Source organism: Mobula birostris, chromosome 10 (genome assembly GCF_030028105.1).
Source record: "Mobula birostris isolate sMobBir1 chromosome 10, sMobBir1.hap1, whole genome shotgun sequence".
NCBI lineage: Eukaryota > Metazoa > Chordata > Chondrichthyes > Myliobatiformes > Myliobatidae > Mobula > Mobula birostris.
In genome coordinates, this window is record NC_092379.1 from 42,147,607 (window position 1) to 42,169,750 (window position 22,144).

The 22,144-nt window shown below is 45.1% G+C and overlaps 1 protein-coding gene across 1 annotated transcript in view; it reads right to left on the reverse strand.

The window, feature by feature from the left end:
* Positions 1-22,144, reverse strand: part of LOC140203626 (serine/threonine-protein phosphatase 2A 65 kDa regulatory subunit A beta isoform-like) — a 51,797-nt gene that overhangs the window by 13,149 nt on the left and 16,504 nt on the right. The window contains exons 8-12 of the mRNA XM_072269674.1: positions 21,776-21,846; positions 20,709-20,843; positions 15,455-15,628; positions 8,581-8,641; positions 6,745-6,899 (exon numbers count right to left, since the gene is read on the reverse strand). Of these exons, the coding sequence (XP_072125775.1) occupies positions 6,745-6,899; positions 8,581-8,641; positions 15,455-15,628; positions 20,709-20,843; positions 21,776-21,846 (596 nt within the window). The remainder of the gene's footprint in view (positions 1-6,744; positions 6,900-8,580; positions 8,642-15,454; positions 15,629-20,708; positions 20,844-21,775; positions 21,847-22,144) is intronic.

Genomic DNA, 22,144 nt, shown 5'->3' on the forward strand with positions numbered 1-22,144 from the left:
TCGAGTATCGCTGACTCCCATCAGCCCGTGATAGGACCGTCTTGTTGCAGGGAAACAAGCCCAGGGCTCCCACTGAATCAGCGATATTGGTGTGTTGCAATGATTTTATATGCTCATGCGGGGAAAATACGTGCTGTGTGTTTAATATCCAAATGTTACTTAAAATGTTATGATGCTATTGATTTATAAGTCACTTGTAGAACCATACAACAATTACAGCACGGAAACAGGCCATCTCGGCCCTTCTAGTCCGTGCCGAACTCCACTCTCACCTAGTCCCACCGACCTGCACTCAGCCCATAACCCTCCATTCCTTTCCTGTCCATATACCTATCCAGTTTTTCTTTAAATATTTTCTTTTTCTTCCTTCTTGTCATAGGAAGCATGGAGAAGATCTAGAGGGGACACAGGGGAGACTTGCCAGGAGGCTGCCTGCATTAGAGAGCGTGTCTTATGAGGAAAAGTTGAGTGAGTTGGGGCTTTTTCTGTTTGGAGTGAAGGAGGATGAGAAGTGTGGATAGAGTGGACAGCCAGAGACTTTTTCCCAAGGCAGAAATGGCCAATACCAGAGGCATAATTTTGAGATGATTGGAGGAAGGTACAGAGGTAAGATTTTTGTTTCACACACACAGAGTGGGTGGGTGTGTGGAATGCCCCGCCAGGCGTGATGGTAGAGGCAGATGCATTAGGGGCATTTGACAAATTCTTAGATAGGCACACAGATGATAGAAAAATGGAGGGCTATGTAGGAGGGAATGGTTAGATTGATCTCAGAGTAGGTTAAAAGATCAGCACAGCACTTTAACACAGTGCTTTAACGTTCTATGTTCTAGGTACAATTGCTCTGCCTAGTTTGCCAACTAACCAATGCACCATCATTAGCACTAACGCTGCAAGACAAAGCTCACATTTTTATGTCATCTGCTAAACTTCTAGCCACATCCAAATCATTTACAGGAGAGTTCCAGCACAGATTCCTGTGGTACGCCACGGGGTAATCACAAAAGCTGATCAGCAAATCAACTTTGAACCCAATTTGTGAAGTTACTTCGGATCCCTCGGTCTCTTGCTCATTTGGGGATTTTGTCAAAATATTTACCGAAGTCCCTGTAGACAACACCAACTGCATGAGTACACCCGTAACTCCAAGAAACTCAAACTGGCCGACAGAATCACCGCTTGCACGCTGACCATTTCTGATGAAGCTCTGCCCAAGTGCAGCTGAATCCCGTCCCTCGAGACTTTTTACAACACCCTTTCTACCAGTGATGTTAGATTCACAGCTCTGTAGTTACCAGTTGCTGCCTTCGTCGAAGAACGGCACCGTACTGCTGGGATCCAGTTACCTGGCACCTGTTCTGTGACAATTTAGGATTTTAAACAACCAGGATCCTTGAACACACACAAAATGCTGGAGGAACTCTGCAGGCCAGGCAGCATCGGTGGAAAAGAGTACAGTCGACATTTCCAGCCGAGACCTTTCGGCAGGAGTGGAGAAAAAAGATGAGTAGATTTAAAAGTTGTGGGGGGGGGGGGTGGAACGTGAGTGGAGAAAGAAATACAAGGTGCTGGGTGAAACCAGGAGGGGGGAGGGATGAAGTAAAGAGCTGAGCAGATATCACAGAGTGAGAGAAGGTTTCACTGACTCCCGTCGAAGGGAAGCAGAGATCACGGAGGGGGAGCAATGAGAGAGGGTTTCACTAAACTCTCAAAGAGACCTTGGGAGCTCAGCCCTTCCTTCCCATAACAGCCAAGGATACATTTCATCGGGCCTTGGAAACATATCCATATCCAACCCCACTAAAGACTCCTAATAACTCGGTTTCTTGCCCTGCTCGAGTTTTCCAGCCACATCCTTCTCTCACTCTGTTTCTCACGAAGTTTTCCTGGATCCCCCCTCCTTTGGGCCATTCCCTTTGAAATCGTTCGTGCTGATATCAGAGAAGTTGAGGTTCTGTACTGCTATAACCTGATAACTCGCACAACTGTGTTTTGCCTTTCTCCTTCGTATCCAGGACATCTTTGAGGAGCGATGCCTCAAAAAGGCGGCATCCATGGTGAAGGACCCCTGCCACCCAGGACATGCCCTCTTCTCACTGCTACCCTCAGGAAGGAGGCACAGAAGTCTGAAGGCACACACTCAGCGATTCCAGAACAGTCTCTTCCCCTCTGCCATTTCTGAATGGACACTGAACCCATGCTCTACTTCACTACTTTTTATTTCTGTTTCCACACTATTATTTTATATATTTACTGTAATTCACAGTTTTCTCTGTTATTGTGCGTTGCACTGTGCTGCTGCCACAAAGACAGCAAATTTCACGACATTATGCCGGTGACGTTAAACCTGATTCTGATATCCTTGCTCCTGTACCTCATGCTGAATACTGGGAGAGCTGTCACATGTGACCACTCCTAGGGACTACCTGTACACTGTTACTTGAAGCTCTTTTTGCATATTCCTCCAAGGAATGTGTGGGCATCACAGGTTGAAGTGGTATTTAATTCCTTTGTGGTGGGCTGCAGCCCTTGAGGTGTGGGTGCACCCACAATGCAGTTAGGGTGGGTGATCCAGGGTTCTCACCCAGTCAGAGTCAATGCCCTGGTTCAGATTTTTACTGCTATGCTGTAGGCATTTCATTTTAGCAGTTCTGTAAGAGCAATCTGTTCTGCTTTCAGCCTGTTTGGGTCTGAGCTCAGGAATGAGGTGTCACCCAATCAGGATGGTAGAATTGGGAGAAGGTGCTAGAGATTACTGGGCAGAGAGGTCTTTGTTTGGCCGGAGCTGGGAGAAGACAGGAGAAAAGATGGTGGACGATGAGGGTGCTTTCTGCAGATGAATGGCTTCAAGGAGGAAGGACCAATAATCCTGTGGGAAAGCCTCTTTGTTCAAGATGGATTTCCAGTTACCTTCGGAAGGTGTTGTGTGCTTTCACGCAGGCCGAGGGAGGGTCCAGTGCGCGATATACAGAGAAGTTCAAGATTTGAACTCCACTGTGCACTTGTGACTTTTTAAGTAGAATGGGCCCTTCTTGTTTTTTCTCTCTTTCTTTCCTTTAATAACTGTTTGCTTAAGTTAACATTCTTAAATATACTCCTGAATAATTCTATGCAGTGAACAATCTGCTATTTTTTGCTGACAGGCGATTGCCAGGGGCAGTAAATCACACAGCATTCACACAAACCAGGGTTTGGGTAGGCGAGACATCCCAACCTCACGGATTTTGCGGGACCAAAGTCACATACACCTTAGATGTACGAAGCCTGAAGTTTCTCCCCGCGGAGTCCGGTGGCTGTTTGCGAGGGGTTAAAAGGCTGCATTTCCAGAGACGCCCAGTGAAAAGGGGGTTTCAGAAGTAATGGCAATATATTTCCAAGTCCGGTTGGTGTGCAGCTTGCAGGTAATATTCCAATGTTTTGCTGTTCTTGGCTGTTTACATCAAGTTCAAGTTTAATTGTCATTCATGAATACCCATGAATACATCCAAACGAAACAGTGTTCTTTCAGGGTCAAGGTACAAAACAGTACCAACAGTCATACACAGCACGTGGCACATATAGCAGTAAAATATAGTCACACAACAAATATAGTCCAAGTCCCTGAGTCCATGAATGTTGCAGCAGTCTGTAGTCGAACACATACATCCTGCCTTCTGCCAAGCAAACACTTTGGGGGAGAGGGACAGCACCAACGTTAGCTTAAACGCTGCGCTACACCACCTCCAGTGCCAGCTCTTGATGCCTCTCTCCTGGGTGGCTGCAAACAGGCGGCCCCATGGCTTGAGGCCACATCCGCTCACCCTGCAGGGGTGTCAGTCACCCCTGCTGCCAGCCCCTGTAGTCCGCAATAAATCAGAAGACCAGACTTGCAGCATTACACATTAACAATGCTCAACAGGGTTTTGCAATCACAAGAAAAGAGACTAAGACAATTGCTCGCTGCCAGTCTGCACGCCAACCACATTGCTGACTCTCTGACACAGGGAGCAGAACGATCTGCCCCAAGTCCAGCTTCTTCAGTTTCTACGCCGTTGGGGTAGGCCGCAGCACTCTTTAAGTGCTTAACTTCCAGCAGGGTCTTGAGATTGTAAAGAAATAAACAAAAGATAGTAACACGTTTGGCTGGCCCTGTAGAACCCGCCGCGCCCCAGCACACCGCCATCTTACCGGAAGTTCACCAGTAGAGGCTTGTGGATTAGTAAGGTGTGTCCCAGAATGTCCTCCTCCTCGATATTTCAGTAATAAATCAATATTACGGTGCCACGCCCACCACACCATTCACTGAGTGAATCGTTCAGCCATTCAACCCTCTCTATGACTGTAACAATATCACCCTCCTGTGAGCTCATTTGCTTTACTAGTAATGTTGCTTACACCAAAATAAATATAATCTTGCATTTCTTATCAGACTGAGGTTTGCTCTCCTTACTGGGCTTGCTTTGTTTCCCTTTGATATTTAACTCCACTGCCACCTCAACTGTAAATGTGGCCTGTGGCCCATCCCTATGAGTTTGAATCCCAGCGAGCACTCCCGCAGGCTGTTAGCCCTGTTTTGGTCCAGCCCGCGCAGGCATATCCTTCTGAGGTGTTCCTGCTGATCCAGAGGTCTAAATTTCAAAGTACATTGCTACCAAAGTATGAACTCCATATACAAGCAGGAGATTCGTCTTCTTGCAGGCAGCCATAAAGCAAAGAAACACAAGAGAATCCATGGAAAAAGAAAGAATCCTACACAGCAAAGACCGTCAGACACGCAATGTGCCCAAAAAGAACAAATCGGGCAAACAAGAATCAAAAAATAGTAAACCAGTAAGAAACAGAACATGAACCGCAGGGTCGCCGAAATTAGGCCCACAGGCAGGGAGCCAGTTCAGATCAGTAGATGGCTGCAGGCCACAGCAAGGGAGTCAGTTCTGTGCTGAGAGAAGTGAAACCAGTCCAGGGGCCCAATGGTTGCAGTCCACAGCCAAGGAGCCAGTTCAGCATTTTATCTGAGCCAGGGTGTCAATGGTCGCAGGGCACAGCCAGCAAGTCAATTCAGTGCGGAGACAAGTGCTGACAGTGACAGTCGGTTCACTGCTGAGGTGTGTAAAGCCTCACAGAGAAGTTAGTCTTTCCCCCTGCGACTCTTTAAACTTTTTAACCTGGCTCGTTGTTGAAATCGACTGAACACCACTTCATTTTCCCCTCTCAGGCCACTCTCATCCAACCTGAAGTCCACTCCCAGCAATGGCCGCGGCCGCTGCACCTGCATTCTTGAGAGTCCAGCTTGCCAAATCCTTGAGGATACCGCAAAAACGCCAGGTCGTGCAGACCTCTCGACACCCTCCAGAACCTATCAAGCTCCACTTTAAATACACCCAATTACTTGGCCTCCCATCGCCGCCTGTGGCGATGAATTCTGTAGACTCACCACGCTTCGGCTAAAGAAATTCTTCATCTCCGTTCTAAAGGGATATCCCTCTGTTCCAAAGGCTGTGCCCTCCAGTCCGAGACTCACCCACTTTAGAAACATCCATTTTATCTGGGCATTTCAACTGAATCTCTCCATCACCTTGTCCAAACTCCAGCAAAGCCCAGGCCCATCAAATAAATCCAGGGAAAGAAGTTAATTCCGCAACTGGAATGACTGTGGGGGCCTTTAAGTACACTTGTAAATTGAAACTAGTTGCGTCAAAAAACTTACAATTCCCTCAGCCAGATAATGTATAATGTCCATTTCAAGGTACTCAGATCTCTAAGCAAAAGACAGCCATAGTCCACTACAGCACGGAAACAGAGCCTTGTGAAATAAAACTTGAAAGCTGTAAGCCATCTGGTGGGTCAACAGGTCATTAAATCAGTTGTCCTTCAGCTAACACCATCAGTCCATTTCCACAGGGACGGTTAGGAACTCTGCTCCACGAAATCATAAAAAGTCTCACCCTCAACTCAATTTTTACTCCAGACACCTTGCAGATTAAACACAAAACACCACTACACCTCAGCAAATAACGCAAGCACAGAAGCTCGTATCAAGCAGATGTCAATATTGGAAGGAGCAGCTTTGGCAAAGTGTTAATTGATTTTTTGCAGAATCTAAACATTCACAAAGAATATATTAAAAGAACATTTTAAACAAATCCATATTATTTTTGTTAAATTCTTTATTCTTTAGTGTCTGTTCTAACTGTACGTTTTATTCATGAAATATTTTAGCAGCTTGTGAAGTGTAATGGAAGTATTGTCAAAGTTATACTCACGTTATGCAGAACAGAGTGGTCATTCTGCAATGGTAGTTGGAGTCACTAGCCATGGGCAAATACATTGTCAAAGCTATACTCACGTTAATGCAGAACAGGGTGGTCATTCTGTGATGGTAGTTGGGGTCACTGGCCATGGGCAAGTACATTGTCAAAGCTATACTCACGTTAATGCAGAACAGGGTGGTCATTCTGTGATGGTAGTTGGGGTCACTGGCCATGGGCAAGTACATTTTCAAAGCTATACTCACGTTAATGCAGAACAGGGTGGTCATTCTGTGATGGTAGTTGGGGTCACTGGCCATTGCAAGTACATTGTCAAAGCTATACTCACGTTAATGCAGAACAGGGTGGTCATTCTGTGATGGTAGTTGGGGTCACTGGCCATGGGCAAGTACATTGTCAAAGCTATATTCACGTTAATGCAGAACAGGGTGGTCATTCTGTGAAGGTAGTTGGGGTCACTGGCCATGGGCAAGTACATTGTCAAAGCTATACTCACGTTAATGCAGAAGAGGGTGGTCATTCTGTGATGGTAGTTGGGGTCACTGGCCATGGCAAGTACTTTCGGCACAATGGTGGATTCTGCCCAGTCTTTGCCAAACTTCTCCACCAACTTGGTCAAGTTGTTGGTCGCGGCCTCGCGAATGGCGTACACTGCAAGACAGCATTGACAGGTCAAGAAATGATCTGATCGCTGTTACTACTTGATTTTCAAATATGTACCTTGCTGATAAAATACAAAGTTCCGAAATGAAATGCTCGTACCACCTTCTTCAAAGTGTCAACCTGTTCCATACCAAGTTACACACAGTGGAGGAAATTATGCACTTGGAGAGTAGCATCTTAATATACTTACTTATCATTGATTATTTATTGAGATACAGCGTGGAACAGGCCCTTCTTGCCCTGCGAGCCACCCCCGATTAACCCTAGCCTAATTACAGGACAATTTACAATGTCCAGTTAACCTACCAACCAGTAGGTCTCTGGGAGGAAACAGGAGCACCCGGAGGAAACCCACGCAGTCAAGCTGAGAACGTATAAACTCCTCACAGGTGGCAGTGGGAATCGAACCCAATTGCAAAGTGTTGCGCTAACCAGACGCCACTGTGTTGCCCCATTAGATACTTAAAAAATACTTCGAATAGATTACCATTATTTATTACTTAGTAGTCTGATTGGTCATTGTAAACTGTCCTGTGATGAGGCGAGGGTTAAATCGGCCGGTTGCTGGGCAGTGCGTCTTGTTGGGCCCGTTCCATGCTATTCTCGAATAATTAAATAAATAAATGTATCGGTCAAAGTCAAGTCTGTTTCTTGTTGCCATGTGTTCAAGAGTACGACAAGATTGCTTGCAGCAGTAATAACTGGGGGGGAGGGGGGCGCCGGTGTTTGAACTATGATGGTATTGGACATTGGGCAGGAACCTGGGAGTAAAAACTGGGATGAACACACTCAGAAACACACAATTGAAATGTGGAAGTCATTTTGGGCTTCACTTGGATGAGGCTCTGCAGAGTTTTGTCCCACTGAGACAGGGAAAGAACAGAAGGGTGAAGGAGCCATGCTTGACAAGAGATGTGCAACAGCTAGTCTAGAAGCGTAGGATGCAAAGATCAGCCTGGGCTCCAGAGGGTTACAATGTGGCCAGGGAGGGAGTGAAGAATGGACTTCGGAGAACTAGGAGGGGCCACGAGAAGGACTTGGCGAGTTGGATTCAGAAGAACAAACTTGAAGAACAGGAGGATGGCCAGAGTGAGAGTCTGGGCCGGCCAGAGCTAAAAGAGGCAAAATGTTTGGAGTCAGTGGACTTTGGGGGAGATCCGCAATGAATACTTTTCTTTAGTAATCACCAGTGAGAGGGACCTTGATGCTTGCGAGAGCAGTGATATGCTGCAACATGTTGACATTGAGAAAGAGGATGTTCTGGAATTTTGAAAAGCCCTAGGATAGATAAGTCCCCGGGGCCAGATGTGATATACCCCAGGGTTACTACGGGAAGCAAGGGAAGAGATTGCTGCACCTTTAGTGACGATCTGGGCATCCTCACTGGCCAGCCCTCACTGGAGGAAGTACCAGATGATTGGAAGTTGGCAAATGTTATTTTCTTGTTCAGGAAAGAGAGTAGGGATGACCCTGGGAATTATAGACCAGTCAGTTTTACTTCACCAGTGGGCAAATTACAGGAGAAGGTTCCTACAGACAGGATTTACAAGAAGCATGTTAGGCACCTGGTAGGGTCACTCAGCATCATGGAAGCACCAGTAAGATGACATGGACAACTTTGAAGGACTTTCGTTCAACAAAAGTAACGATTCATCAAGGCTATACTCACCGCGATCCACCAGCCACGTCATGCACAAGCAGTTCAACTTCTCATCAAAAAACTCCACTCCCTAAACAAGTTTTGACAAAAGAAAGAATGTTGATAAAATAACCCCTCGAATTTCTAGTAGAACATGCCAACTTGCCACATTTGCATTCTAGCCGTCTTCACCTTTCGCTACTTACCAGTACAGTTTGCTAACTCCTTTGAGCCAATGGTGAAGGGGTCACACAAGAAAGACTGGCAACGTGCTCTAATAAACTGCACAAAACTGGATTGTGCCGTGGCAGAAGGCTACACAGAAGATACCCTATCTAAGGTACTTGCATCTAGTATTTTGACGATCCTTAATTAATTTCTTTGTGTCAATACCAGGACTATGATCCATGAAAAATAGGAAAAATCTTAAAAGTGTCCGATGGTTTAATGCAGACAGTAAGAACATTACTAACCACTATCGGTGGCGTAGCAGTTGGCGTGACACTATTACAGCTTGGGAATTCTGATGTCACCTGTAAGGAGCCAGTAAATTTTCCCTGCAGAACGCGCGGGTTTCCTCTCACAATCCAAAGACGCACCAGTTGGGAGGTTAATTCATCACTGTTACCTGTCCCTGTTTAGGCTAGGGTTGGATCAGAGATTGCTGGGCAGCACGGTTCAAAGGGCGGGAAGGGCCTTATTCCTCAGTGTACCTTTAAATAAATAACCCAGTGAATCCTATGCTACCACATCCACAGCAGGATGTTATTTCAACTTCACGATTTAAACGTAATTATGCATGTGCTGGATTATTTAGATTACAGATCCCACACTCCTGACCCGCACAGTATCTCTCTTCGACATGACAGTGCACCATTCTACATTCACGTCTCCCATGTGGTTAATACATTCCACTTTCTACATTCAGTCACTGGGAACAAGTTAGCCTTTGCATAATTCTCAGGTTACTTTGCTTCATATCCAGCACAGCTAATAATTCCCAGGGTAACCACGTGGCTGAGTAGTCCAACCACAAGCTCTGCCCGTGACTCTGACTCAGACCTTGACAACTCTTTACCATAGAAAGTACAGCACAGAAACAGGCCCTTTGGCCCTTCTTGGATGTGCCAAACCATTTTCTGCCTAGTCCCACTGACCTGCACAAGGACCATATCCCTCCATACACCTCCCATCCATGTATCTGTCCAATTTATTCTTAAATATTAAAAAAGAACCCATATTTACCACCTCGTCTGGCAGCTCATTCCATACTCTCACCACTGTCTGTGTGAAGAAGCCCCCACCAATGTTCCCTTTAAACATTACCCCCCCTCACCTTTAACCCATGTCCTCTGGTTTTTTTCTCCCCTTGCCTCAGTGGAAAAAGCCTGCTTGCATTCACTCTATCTATACCCATCATAATTTTATATACCTCTATCAAATCTCCCCTCGTTCTTCTACGCTCCAGGGAATAGTCCTAACCTATTCAACCTTTCTCTGTAACTGAGTTTCTCAAGTCCTGGCAACATCCTTGTAAACCTTCTCTGCACTCTTTCAACCTTATTTATATCCTTCCTGTAATTTGGTGACCAAAACTGAACACAATATTCCAGATTCGGCCTCACCAATGCCTTATACAACCTCATCATAACATTCCAGCTCTTAATAATTTGATTAATAAAGGCCAATGTACCAAAAGCTCTCTTTACGACCCTATCTACCTGTGACACTACTTTTAGGGAATTTTCTATCTGTATTCCCAGATCCCTCTGTTCCACTGCACTCCTCAGTGCCTTACTATTAACCCTGTATGTTCTACCTTGGTTTGTCCTTCCAACATGCAATACCTCACACTTGTCTGTATTAAACTCCATCTGCCATTTTTCAGCCCATTTTTCCAGCTGGTCCAAGTCCCTCTGCAGGCTCTGGAAACCTTCCTCACTGTCTACTACACCTCCAATCTTTGTGTCATCAGCAAATTTGCTGATCCAATTTACCACATTATCATCCAGATCATTGATATAGATGACAAATAACAATGGACCCAGCACTGATCCCTGTGGCACACCACTAGTCACAGGCCTCCACTCAGAGAAGCTATTCTCTACTACCACTCTTTGGCTTCTTCCATTGAGCCAATGTCTAATCCAATTTACCACCTCTCCATGTATACCTAGCAATTGAATTTTCCTAACTAACCTCCCATGCGGGACCTTGTCAAAGGCCTTACTGAAGAAAATCTACTTTCTGTTTGCACACCGAAACTGAGAGCGATTTGCTTCCTTAAAACCAAATACATACTAAATCTGGTATGATACAGGAGAGCTTAAGTAAGCTACAGAGAGTTATAAAATTAGTCAGCTCCATCGTGTGCTCCAGCCTCCATATTATCCAGGACATCTTCAAGGAGCGGTGCCTCAAAAAGGCAGTGTCCATCATTAAGGGCCCCACCAGCCTCTTCTCATTGCTACTACCAGAAAGGAGGGACAATTTGTCTGAAGACACACTCACTGATTCAGGACCAGCTTCCTCCCCTTTGCCATACGATTTTTGAGTGGACACCGAACCCATGAACACTACCTCACTACTCCTGCTAGTTACCGACACAGAGGAGGAATCTACAACAACCAGTTTACAACCAGCACGTCTTTGGGATGGAGGAGGAAATCGGAGCACCTGGCAGAAACAGAGATGAGGAGTGATTTCTTCAGCCAGAGGGTGGTGAATCTGTGGAATTTTTTTCCATGAACAACCGTGGAAGCCAAGATATTGGGTATAATTAAAATGGAGGCTGACAGGCTCTTCATTAATCAGGGTGTGAAAGGATATGTGGAGAAGGCAGGAGAATAGGGTTGAGAGGGATCACAAATCAGCCATGGTGGAATGTTGGAGCAGACTCAATGGGCTGAATGGACTAATTCTGCTCTCAAGGTCATTTGCTTCCAAACAATTGGTTTATTGATCATTACAGAATATCTCTCTGGTGCTTCCCTCTCCCTTCCCCTTTTCCCAATCAAAGATTCAAAGGTTCACTTATTTGTTTTCAAACATCTCTTTATTGCTTTTACAGAATGAAAAGTAAACACATTCGATCATCCATAGGTTTGAAAGTGCAACAAGGTTAAAGAAAAAGGGAAAAATAAAATACATCAGAAATAAAAGGAAAAACAACGCACAAAAAAAGCAAACACCCGGCCATTAAAAACAAGCTGTCAATTCAATTTGTTACTTTCATCATCCCAAATATTGTTCTCCAGAAACTTGTGGAAAATATCCCAAATTTCCCGACATTTGCCAAGTTTGTTTTTCTGTGATGTAGTTGATCTTTTCTAGAGCAAGATACGAAGTCACTCCTTTCAGCCATTGTGAAAGTCCACTGGTTGTGGGTTTCTTCCATGAATAGGCTATGCAACGTCTGGCTTTCAAAAAACAAATATTAAGCAGAGACCTTGCACTTTTGGAGGTTACAAAGTCCTTTGGATAAATGTTCAGAATACATAATTTAGGATCAAGGAGCACCTTTTTTCCAATAATCTGACTAATCAAATCCAGCACCTTCTTCCAGAAGCAGATTATCTGGGGGCACTCGCACATACAATGGAACAGAGACCCCTTTTAGTGATTACATTTAAAGCATGTTTCTGGAATGTTGGGGTTAAAGTGACGAAACCTGACTGGAGTAATGTACTGTCTGGTTATCCGCTTAGAATGAGTGTTCACTGACTGGGTTTGAATGAAGGAACAAGCTTCTGACCACTCTTTTTCTGACAGATTCTCATGCAAATCAGTTCTCCATGCTTGTAGCATGTTGTTTGATGACTCTTTGCATTTACTTGCAAACAATTTGTATGTAGCCCCCTGGTAAGCCTCAGACTCGCTCAGCTCGCTTTCGTCTAGGGGGAGCAGCCTTCAGCCCCGCCAAACGGGGTGATCAGGTCTGTGTGGATGCTGTGTGATGTACCCCACACCGCCAATTAACCGACAGTACGCCATATGCCATTAAATGATTACACTTTATAAGTATTTCTTGGTGATGGGTTAGTAGAAACAAATAGAATAAAGGTGCCAAGTCAGTAACTATCAGTTCGGTGCACACTCGTTGGAGCTCTTACAGAACCGGGTCCCCCTTCCTCCAATCAATGTCCTCTGAGCTCCGCCAACTCACGAATGGGACCACCCTCGGTGATCCACCAAACACTCCACACGAGTCTGTCCTCGTCTCCTATCCTCGCTGAAGACCCTGGGCCTCGGACTCCCGCTCGGGGTCCGTGCCGTTGCCCAGCTTACAGCATCTCTCTCCTCGCGTCTCCTCTCTCTGTCCCCATCACGCCTTCTGCCCAAAGCCCACGAAAAAGAATAGCTTACAGACACACAAGAAAGAATACCATCTATCCCAATTGGTTAGCAAATGAATACAATTCCTGTATCAGTAATTATAACCCAAACAAGCTGCTCTAGAGAACCACTGTCTCAGCAGTTAACAGTACAGAGAAGCCATTTTATTAGCCTTAGCAAGTAACATAAAAGAAGAAACCCTTACATGTATAATTCAGACACTTGTCCCCTAGCTTCAGATAATTTCAGAGTGATGTCTTCTAGGGTAAATAAAGGAGGGAGCTTCAAACTGTAACTTTGCCTGGACATAATAAACCTTTGCAACTAAAGGCATTTAAAAAAGTGTTTTGTTGGAATTCCATATGTGGCCTTGAGTTCTTCAAAAGACATAAATGAATTGCCATTATAAAGATCAGACACCTTAGCTATGCCTCGGGGCGGCCAAGTTTTAAAACTAGGATCCGCTCTGCCGGGCTGGAGCTATCATTACCAAAGATAGGAGTAAACTGGGATAACTGTGATGTCTCACCCATTTCCGCAAGAGCATCGTGCCAAATCATTATTGTATTTTTTAAGAAAGGGATTTTAGATTGTGTGACCAGGTTTTTCTTATTTGCTGAATACATATATAGTTCTAGAGGGATATTGATCAACTGGGATTCCATTGAGACCCAAGGAGGGGAGTGATCCTTAACAAAATAAAACATTCCTGCTCTAATTTGGGCCGCCCAGAAATACCATATAAGATTTGGTAGCTGTAAGCCACCTCTATCATACGGCAGATATAACAGGGAAAGCCTGAGTCTTGGACATCTAGTATTCCAGATGAAATTAGAAAAACATTTCTTTAATAAATAAAAGAAAGAGTAAATAAGTACATAGGGATTGGATAATTATGTCTGCGGGCAGGAGCAAGCATGAACAAATTAGGATATAAACACCTGCAATGGAGAGGGTTATAATTAGTTGGGATAATTTTACCAATAGTAGGAGTAATTTTAACACCCAAATAGGTAAACCCTGTTCTGACAAAATTACGTCATCCATGTACAGGGCTATGCGATGTTCTACATCTCCTATAGTTATTCCTGCTATGTTAGCCTGTTTTCAAATTGCCATAGCAAGTGGCGCAATGGCCAGGATAAACAGGAGGGGAGATCCCTGTCTTGTTCCCCGTTGGAGTTTAAAAGATGCTGAAAAAAGCAGGTTAGTTAAAACTTCAGCCTGTGGGTTAGAATACAGAAGCTGTATCTTAGAAATTTTCCCCCTATTCCACTCCACTCTGTCGAAGGCTTTCTTGGCATCCAATGACAGAATAGCGCTATCAGAGCTTCCAGATTTTTCTTAAAGTATATTAAGCACTCTTCGAATGTTGTGGAAGCCCTGCCTTCCCTTACAAACCCATTTTGGTCAGGGTGGACCATTTTTGGCAACAGTGGCTCCAGCCTCCTAGCTAATACCTTACAGAGAATTTTGAGATCATTGTTCAGATGTGAGATTGACCTATAAGATCCACAAAGGGATGGTGGTTTTCCAGGTTTTAACAGTAGTGTGATTGCTGCCATATTAAGAGAGGAGGGAAGGGATCCATTGTCAAATGACTCCTGATACATATCAAGCAGAGGTGGTATTAGTTTAGTCTTAAAGATTTTATATATTTCAATCGGAATTTCCATTGGGCCCAGGAGTTTTCCCTCCCTTCATGTTAGTTATAGCTGCAGACAATTCTTTAGCCTCTAAGTTAAACTCCAGTGAGGTCAAGGACGTTTCATCTCGGGGTATAAATTGTAACAAGTCGAGAAATTCCTTTTGTATTTGTGGAGCTGAATCTGAATATTCTGAGCTGTACAGATCTTGGTAAAATCTCAAAAAGATATTGTTTATTTCCTCTGCGACAACCGTTGTCACCCCCTCATCTGATTGTATGGAGTTTATTGCCCTTTCTGTTTGTGTCTGTTTGATGTGCAGGCCAAACGTTCACTTATTATCATGTACAACTCTGAGATTTGTCTTCCCCAGATAGCCATGAAACAAAGAAAAAACATGAAAGTCATTGAATGGCATCCTGATCATCAGCCCCCCCCAAAACCACCCCTCCCTCCACACAGAAAATGGAACAGCAACAACCCCAGCCCATCCCCCACACAAAAACTAACAGAACATTTTACCCCGAAACACCCTCCCCTCGCACAACAAAATGAAAAGAAACAGACAATATAAAAACAGAATATAAAATCCCTAAGTCTGACAAAGTCCGCAGTCCTTAAACAGGGGTCTAAACCTGATTGTCTAAACCAGAGGTTTCCACCCCTACTTGGTTAATGGTCAATTAAAAAAAAGGTTGGGAGCCCCGAGTCTAAAGTAAGACTACCCATGTCAGTGGGCTACAAGTATAATTGTTACTATCGCACATTTGCTTCTGGCGCAAAAGGAAAGAAGATGTTCAAAGTTATTTCCGTCTTTAAACTAAAGTATCAATTTGATATGGGCAATCATTTCCATTCTGCAAATCATCCATATGGAAGCATTGCTAATAGACTATAAAAACATTTTAGAATAAACCACCCACCAGCAGCCCTGCAAGCAGAGGCATGTACTCGATTATCGCAAGGCGCACTCTCCATTTGGCATCTTCTGCTAATTCTACAATGGCTGGCAGGAGAGACTGTGATAACTGGTGAATTCCAACAACTTCATTCACGCAGTCCAGATTGGAGATTATGTTCAAACGGACCTCAGGGCACTAGGAAGGAAAGGCAATTTTCTGAGTACAGCAAAGGTGAAAAACATTCATACTGCGAACGCTGTCTGACAAACACACTGGCGCTCCCCAGACTCTCTGCTTTCAAAGTATCATCTTGGACATTTATGAAATATTAATCCCACAAAAGAAATATGAATGCCACTTTCACACTTACAGTACTTAGGCACATGCACATCTAGCCAGGGTGCCAATGACTTTTGCACAGAACTGTACTTGCCAACGTGCAGTGGAGAGCAAGTTTGTAAATCTGGCGGGAGCACAGGATGTTGGGAATGGTGAGAGTGGAGCACCCACGGGAGGGGTGTGAGAGAGGTGGCTGAGGTGGACTGCCAGGGGCAGGAGGGGGTGGTGCGAGTGCAGACACACTCAGCCCTGAGAACACAAGCAAGGGCATTTGATTCCAAACAATTGGTCTATTGGTCATTACAGAATGTCTCTCTGGTGCTTCCCGCTCCCTTCCCCCTTTTCCCAACCAAAGAGTCAAAGGTTTGTTTATGATCAAAGCACATATCCAAATACAACCCTGAAATTTGTCTTCTCCAGATAGCCACGAAGCAAAGAAAGAAGATGAAAGTCACTCAGAGAGAAGCATGAAACCTACACCTCCCCAGCCCTGGTACAAAAAATAATGGCATCCTGATCATCTGATCCCCAAAACTACCCCTCCCGCCACACACAAAATGGAATAGCAACATCGACCCCCCCCAATCCATCCCCCGCACGAAAAACTAACAGAGCATTTTACCCCCAAACACCCTCCTCTCACACAACAAAACGAAAAGAATAAGGCGATGAAAAAAACAGAATATAAAAACCCTAAATCTGAAAAAGTCCACAGTCCATAAACACAAATGCAGAACCACGATATCATCCTACGCTATCACCGACATTCACCAAAAGAGGGGGACAGGGACACAACTCCCCTCTCCCTGCCCCCTTCCCACTCTCAGTCCACATCAGAGACCCATATCAGACATCTGTGAGGTTTATCATCACTCACAGATGTCAAGAAATTTGATTTTTTTTTGCGGCAGCAGCAGCACAGTGCAGTATATAAGAATTACTACAGGACCGTGCAAAACTCAGACACCCTAGCTATATACACCAGCCTAAGACTTTTGCACAGTACTATACATTATGGTCCAAGTTATGGTCACACGAGCAGTATGCCAGAAATTCGAGAGTCAGTTAGCAGAAGTGAGTGCAGTTGCTTTTATTAAGGAGAAGGTTCTTGGGAAGCTGAAAGTTTTGAAGGTAGTCAAGTCACCTGGACTAGATGGGCTACACCGCAGGGTTCTGAAAGAGGCAGCTGTAGAGATTGGGGAGGCATTAGTAATAATCTTTCAAGAGTCATTAGAATCTGGAATGGTTCCAGAGGACTGGAAATTTCCAAATGTCACTTCACTCTGAAGGGAGGGAGGCAAAAGACATGAAACTATAGGCCCTTCAGCCTGACTTCAGTGGTTGGGAGAATGTTGGGAGTCCATTATTAAGGACGAGGCTCCCAGTACTTGGAAGTGCATGGTTTCCTTAAGGGGAAATTACAGGCAGGATAGAGAAAGGAGGGTCAGTGGATGTTGTTTACTTGGAGTTTGACAAGATGCCGCACATGAGACTCCTTAACAAGTTAAGAGCCCATGGTATTACAGAAGATATCCTAGTAAAGATAGAAGATTGCCTGACTGACGGGAAGCAAAGAGTTGCAAATGAAAGGGGCCTTTTCTGGTTGACTGCAGGTGACCATTAGTGTTCCACAGGGGTCGGTATTGTGACCGTTTCTTTTCAAGCAGATGTCAATGATCTGGACAACGGAATTGATGGCTTGGTGGTCACATTTGTGGATGATACCAAGATAGGTGGAGGGGCAGAGAGTCTGTAGAAGGACTTGATAGATTGGGAGAATAGCAAGGCAGTGGCAGTTGGAATATACTGCACTGACCGAAAGTGTTTCTGGTAGGTAGGATTCCTCAGCCTTGGGCGGCAGCCCGCTTAGGAGAGGGAAAACCCTGATTTTAAACCTCCACTGCCTTGCAGTCATGCCCACCCATGGGAAAGGCTTTGGGGGTAAACCCCTAAGGCAGTTTGATGTTGTGTACAGCTTCACTCCGGCAACCTCTGCGATGACACTGGTGCCGAGCTGTATTGGCGCTTGCCCTTCCCTTCGACAACATGAGTGATGTGGAGAGGGGGAGCCTGCTGCATGGGAAGAGCCGGTCCTTCAAACCTTCCTGCCCAGGAGAGGACACAGTCCACCAGAGGCACAAACCCATCATCCCCGGGATCGAAGGGTGCCTACTACCAGAAACGTATGGCCATGCACTTTGGTAGAAGGAGTAAAGACGTGTACTATTTTCCAAATGGGCAGAAAATTCAGAAATCAGACGTGCAAAGGCAATTGGGAGACCTCGTGCAGGGTTCCCTAAACGTTATCTTGCAGGCTGAGTTGGTGGTACGGAAAGAAAATGGAATGTTGGCATTCATTTTGAGAGGACTAGAAAAGATATAAGGGTAATGCTGAAGCTTTATAAGGCATTGGTCAGAACGCAGTTGGGGGTATAGTGAGCAGCTTTGGGCCCTTTATCTAAGATGTGCTGATATTAGAGAGGGTTCACGAGTATGATCCTGGGAATGAAACATACAGGAGGAGTGCTTGACGGCTCCGGCTCTGTCCTCGATGGAGTTCAGACGGGAAGGAAGAGGGGTGAATCTCATTGAAACTTATGGAATATTAAGAGGCCTAGAACAGAGAGGAGGTTTCCTGTGACCAGAGGGCACAGCCTCAGAATAGAGGGACGTCCATTTAGAACAGAGCTGAGAGGAAATTTCTTCAGGAAAGGGCGGTGGATCTGTGGAATCCATCAACGCTGAAGGCTGTGGAGGACGAGTCATTGGGTATACCTAACGTGGAGGGTGACAGGTTCTTGATTAGTCAGGGTGTTAAAGGTTACGGGGGAGAAGGCAGGAGAATGGGGCCGAGAGGGTAATAAGCCAGCCATGATGGAATGGCTAAGCAGACACGATGGGCTGAGTGGCCTAATTCTGTTCCTGAGTCTTAATTTATTGTCCGTTCACTCTCCCTGAGTGCAGGCGAGCTCCTCGGGAGGGCCATGGGAGGAAACAACGGTCATTTTGTGAAAAGCTGCATTTCACAAAAGAAAAACACTTGAATTTCTGCGTTTGAGAAATCTTTCTGCACCTTTGGCATAAATAGATGCAAGATACTAATTACTATTAAATTATCCAACAGTTCAAATCATGATTCGGCAGGCTTTTTTCTTGATTTCATTTCAAACTAACAAATAATTCAAGGCTTGAATTAACAGCTGCCAATTTGAAGATGTACACTTTGAATCTGTCAGCTGTGCCTGGAAAATCGAGGCATTTCTGACATTTGGGGAATCTTTTCGGGTGTAGCACATGAAGGGAATCAAGTCTGCAGACATTGGAAATCCAGAGCAATTCACCCAAAACGCTGGAGGAACTCAGCAGCTCAGGCAGCATCTATGGGAATGAGTAAACAGTCGGTGTTTCAGGCCGAGGCCTTTTATCGGGACTGTAAAGGGAGGCAGAAGATGCTAGGATATAAAGGTGAGGAGAGGGGAAGGAGGCCAGCTGGAAGGTGTTAGGTGAAGACAGGTGGGTGGGAAAGGTCAATGGCTGGAGAAGAAAGAATCTGAGAGAGGAGAGGAGAAGAGAGTGGACCACAGGAGAGATGGAAGGAGGTGGGGACCCAGGGAGAAGTAATAGACAGGTGAGAAGTAAAAGCTCAGAGTGGGGAATTGAGGAAAGAGAGGAGAGGGGAGAGATTTTTTTTACATTTTTAAAAATAATCTTAATTCTGTAAAAATAATGAAAGAATGCAAATTTCCATATAAATTAAAAAATCCAGAATTTGCACATGCAACAGTTTTGTTTAAGTTCACGCCAAAATAAACAAGGAACTTGATGGATGGAGAAATAACAGCTCCATCACACCATTAACCGATTCATCTTTAATCCAATATGCACTCAGATTACAAACCAGCTCACATCACTGCTTCTAAAGAACGCACTGCACATTTGCTCTTATCTGAAGCTCTCAAACTAAAAGAACAGTTCGAGAGACTCCGGTGGAAGAAACAGTTGTTATTCCATTCATGATTCATAAAAGCATAAGAAATCGGAGCAGGAGTAGGCCATCCGGCCCATCAAGCCTGCCCCGCCATTCAGTAAGATCATGGCTGACCTGTCCATAAACTCAGCTTCATCTACCTGCCTTTTCCCCATAACCCTTAATTCCCCTACTATCTATCCTCTCCAGCCCTTTACCTTTCCCACCCATCACCTGCCTTCAACTCCCCTCCCCTACACACCAACCTTTCCCATCACCTGGTCTACCTATCACCTACCAGCTTGTACTCCCCCCATCCTCCCAACCTTCTTATTCTGGCGCCTTCCCCCTTCCTTTCCAGTCCTGACGAAGGGTGTCAGCCCAAGGGTTCATTCCCCTCCATAGATGCTGCCTGACCTGCTGAGTTCCTCCAGCATTGTGTGTGTGTGTATGTGTGTGTGCACGCGTGTGGCTGTGGATTGCCAGCACCTGCAGAATCTGTGATTATAACACTTTAGAATGCTGGACATCACCGCACAGCTTCAAGCAAACGGCAGTTACAATGTTTGTCAACAGGAAAGAAAGCAGATGAACATGGGCCAACTGCTGTCCCCTTCCAGGAATCGATATCAGTGAGAGTAAAAGCCTAGACACATCAGTCTGTGTTGCAACACGTCCCATTCTGGCACACTTATCCAGATACCTGTATCTTGTGGTGGAGCATGGACTGCTCGTCACCTTCAGCAGATGTACAAGTTCCAGAGACGACAACCAACTTTTTGATCGCCTGATGAACAATAAGCGACCTTTCCTCAGCACTCTGGACTTGACAACAGCTTCCAAACAGCACACAGAAGAAAGCTCTCCATTGGTGTTAGCCTGATTTCGGTAGGCTAATCAAATATTATCCACGATGGCCACCAGTCACGCAAGGGGTATGTTAAAGTTTGTACTTCATGATAAAATTACCTTATCTTTGAGCTGAGCCAAGACCAGGGGAAGCAGGTGCTCAACAGTGCTGTCCTTGCCCAGGATGGTGGACAAGCCCATAATAACAGAGGCCAGAGCTGACTTCACGTGTTGATTGGTGTCAGACACAAGTTCCTGGAAAAGAAACACAAAAAATGATCAAATGAAAACCCAGACAGGTATCTCAGTCAACACGCACAAAATGCTAGAGGAACTCAGCAGGCCAGGCAGCACCTACAGAAGCGTCGACTGTACTGTTCCCCATAGAAGCTGCCTGGCCTGCTGAGTCCCTTCAGCATTTTGTGTGTGTTGCTCGGATTTCCAGCATCTGCAGATTTTCTCTTGTTTGTCATTAGATATCTCACTCATGATGCCATCCTGCTCCACGTTCTTATGATCCACCTGGTCAGTCACGGATCATTCTTAAATAATTTCTTTTACAGTTTGATATTCTAGTTTATATAAATCATGGAACAGAACCGGCCCTATAACCCACAATGTTATACTTAAATTCCTAATCAAGTGGGCAATCTAATCTACACGATGTCCATATTCTTCCGTTTTCCTCACATTCGTGTGCTTATCTAAACGTCATTAAAAGTCCCCGATATATCTGCCTCTCCCATCACTCCAGGCAGCCAACACCATGTTAAAAAACCAGCAACACACACAAGATGCTGGAGGAACTCAGCAGGCCAGGCAGCACCTATGGAGAAAAGGACAGTCGGCATTTCTGTCCAAAACCCTTCGGCAGGACTCAGCCCTTTGGGAGAGGGGGAGGGAGCAGGAGAGGGGGATGGGGAGGGAGTGGGAGAGGGGGATGGGACAGGAGAGGAGAATGGGACAGGAGAGGAGAATGGGACAGGAGAGGGGGCAAGATGTGACTCGTGCTTGGACACTGAGCTTTTCCAGTTACAAGCAGTTCACACTGATAAATGGTGCCTGAATCGTCGTTTCAGACCCACCCAAAATACTGAGGGACTTTTTCCTGAAGTGAATGAGATGAGTTGCTACATTAATTTTAGATAGACTGTATAACCAGCCAAGAATTTGAGAAGGTATATTACCTTAACATACGGCAAGATGTGACATATTATGACAGTCTCCCTGCAATCTACTGGCAAGTTTTCACAGAAATCTGCAAGATAGAGTACTGCATGTTAGAGAGTTATTCTCAAACAAAACAATGGAGTCAGAGAAAAGTACAGCACAGAAATAGGCCCTTCAGCCCATCTATTCTGTGCCGATCCATTTAAATTGCCTACTCCCATCAACCTGCATCTGGACCATAGCCCTCAATACCACTACCATCTGCGTACCCATCCGAACTTCTCTTAAACGTTGAAATCGAGCTTGCACGCACCACTTGCGCTGGCAGCTCGTTCCACACTCTCACCACAATGATAAATCAATAAAGTTTAACAGATTAAGCAATT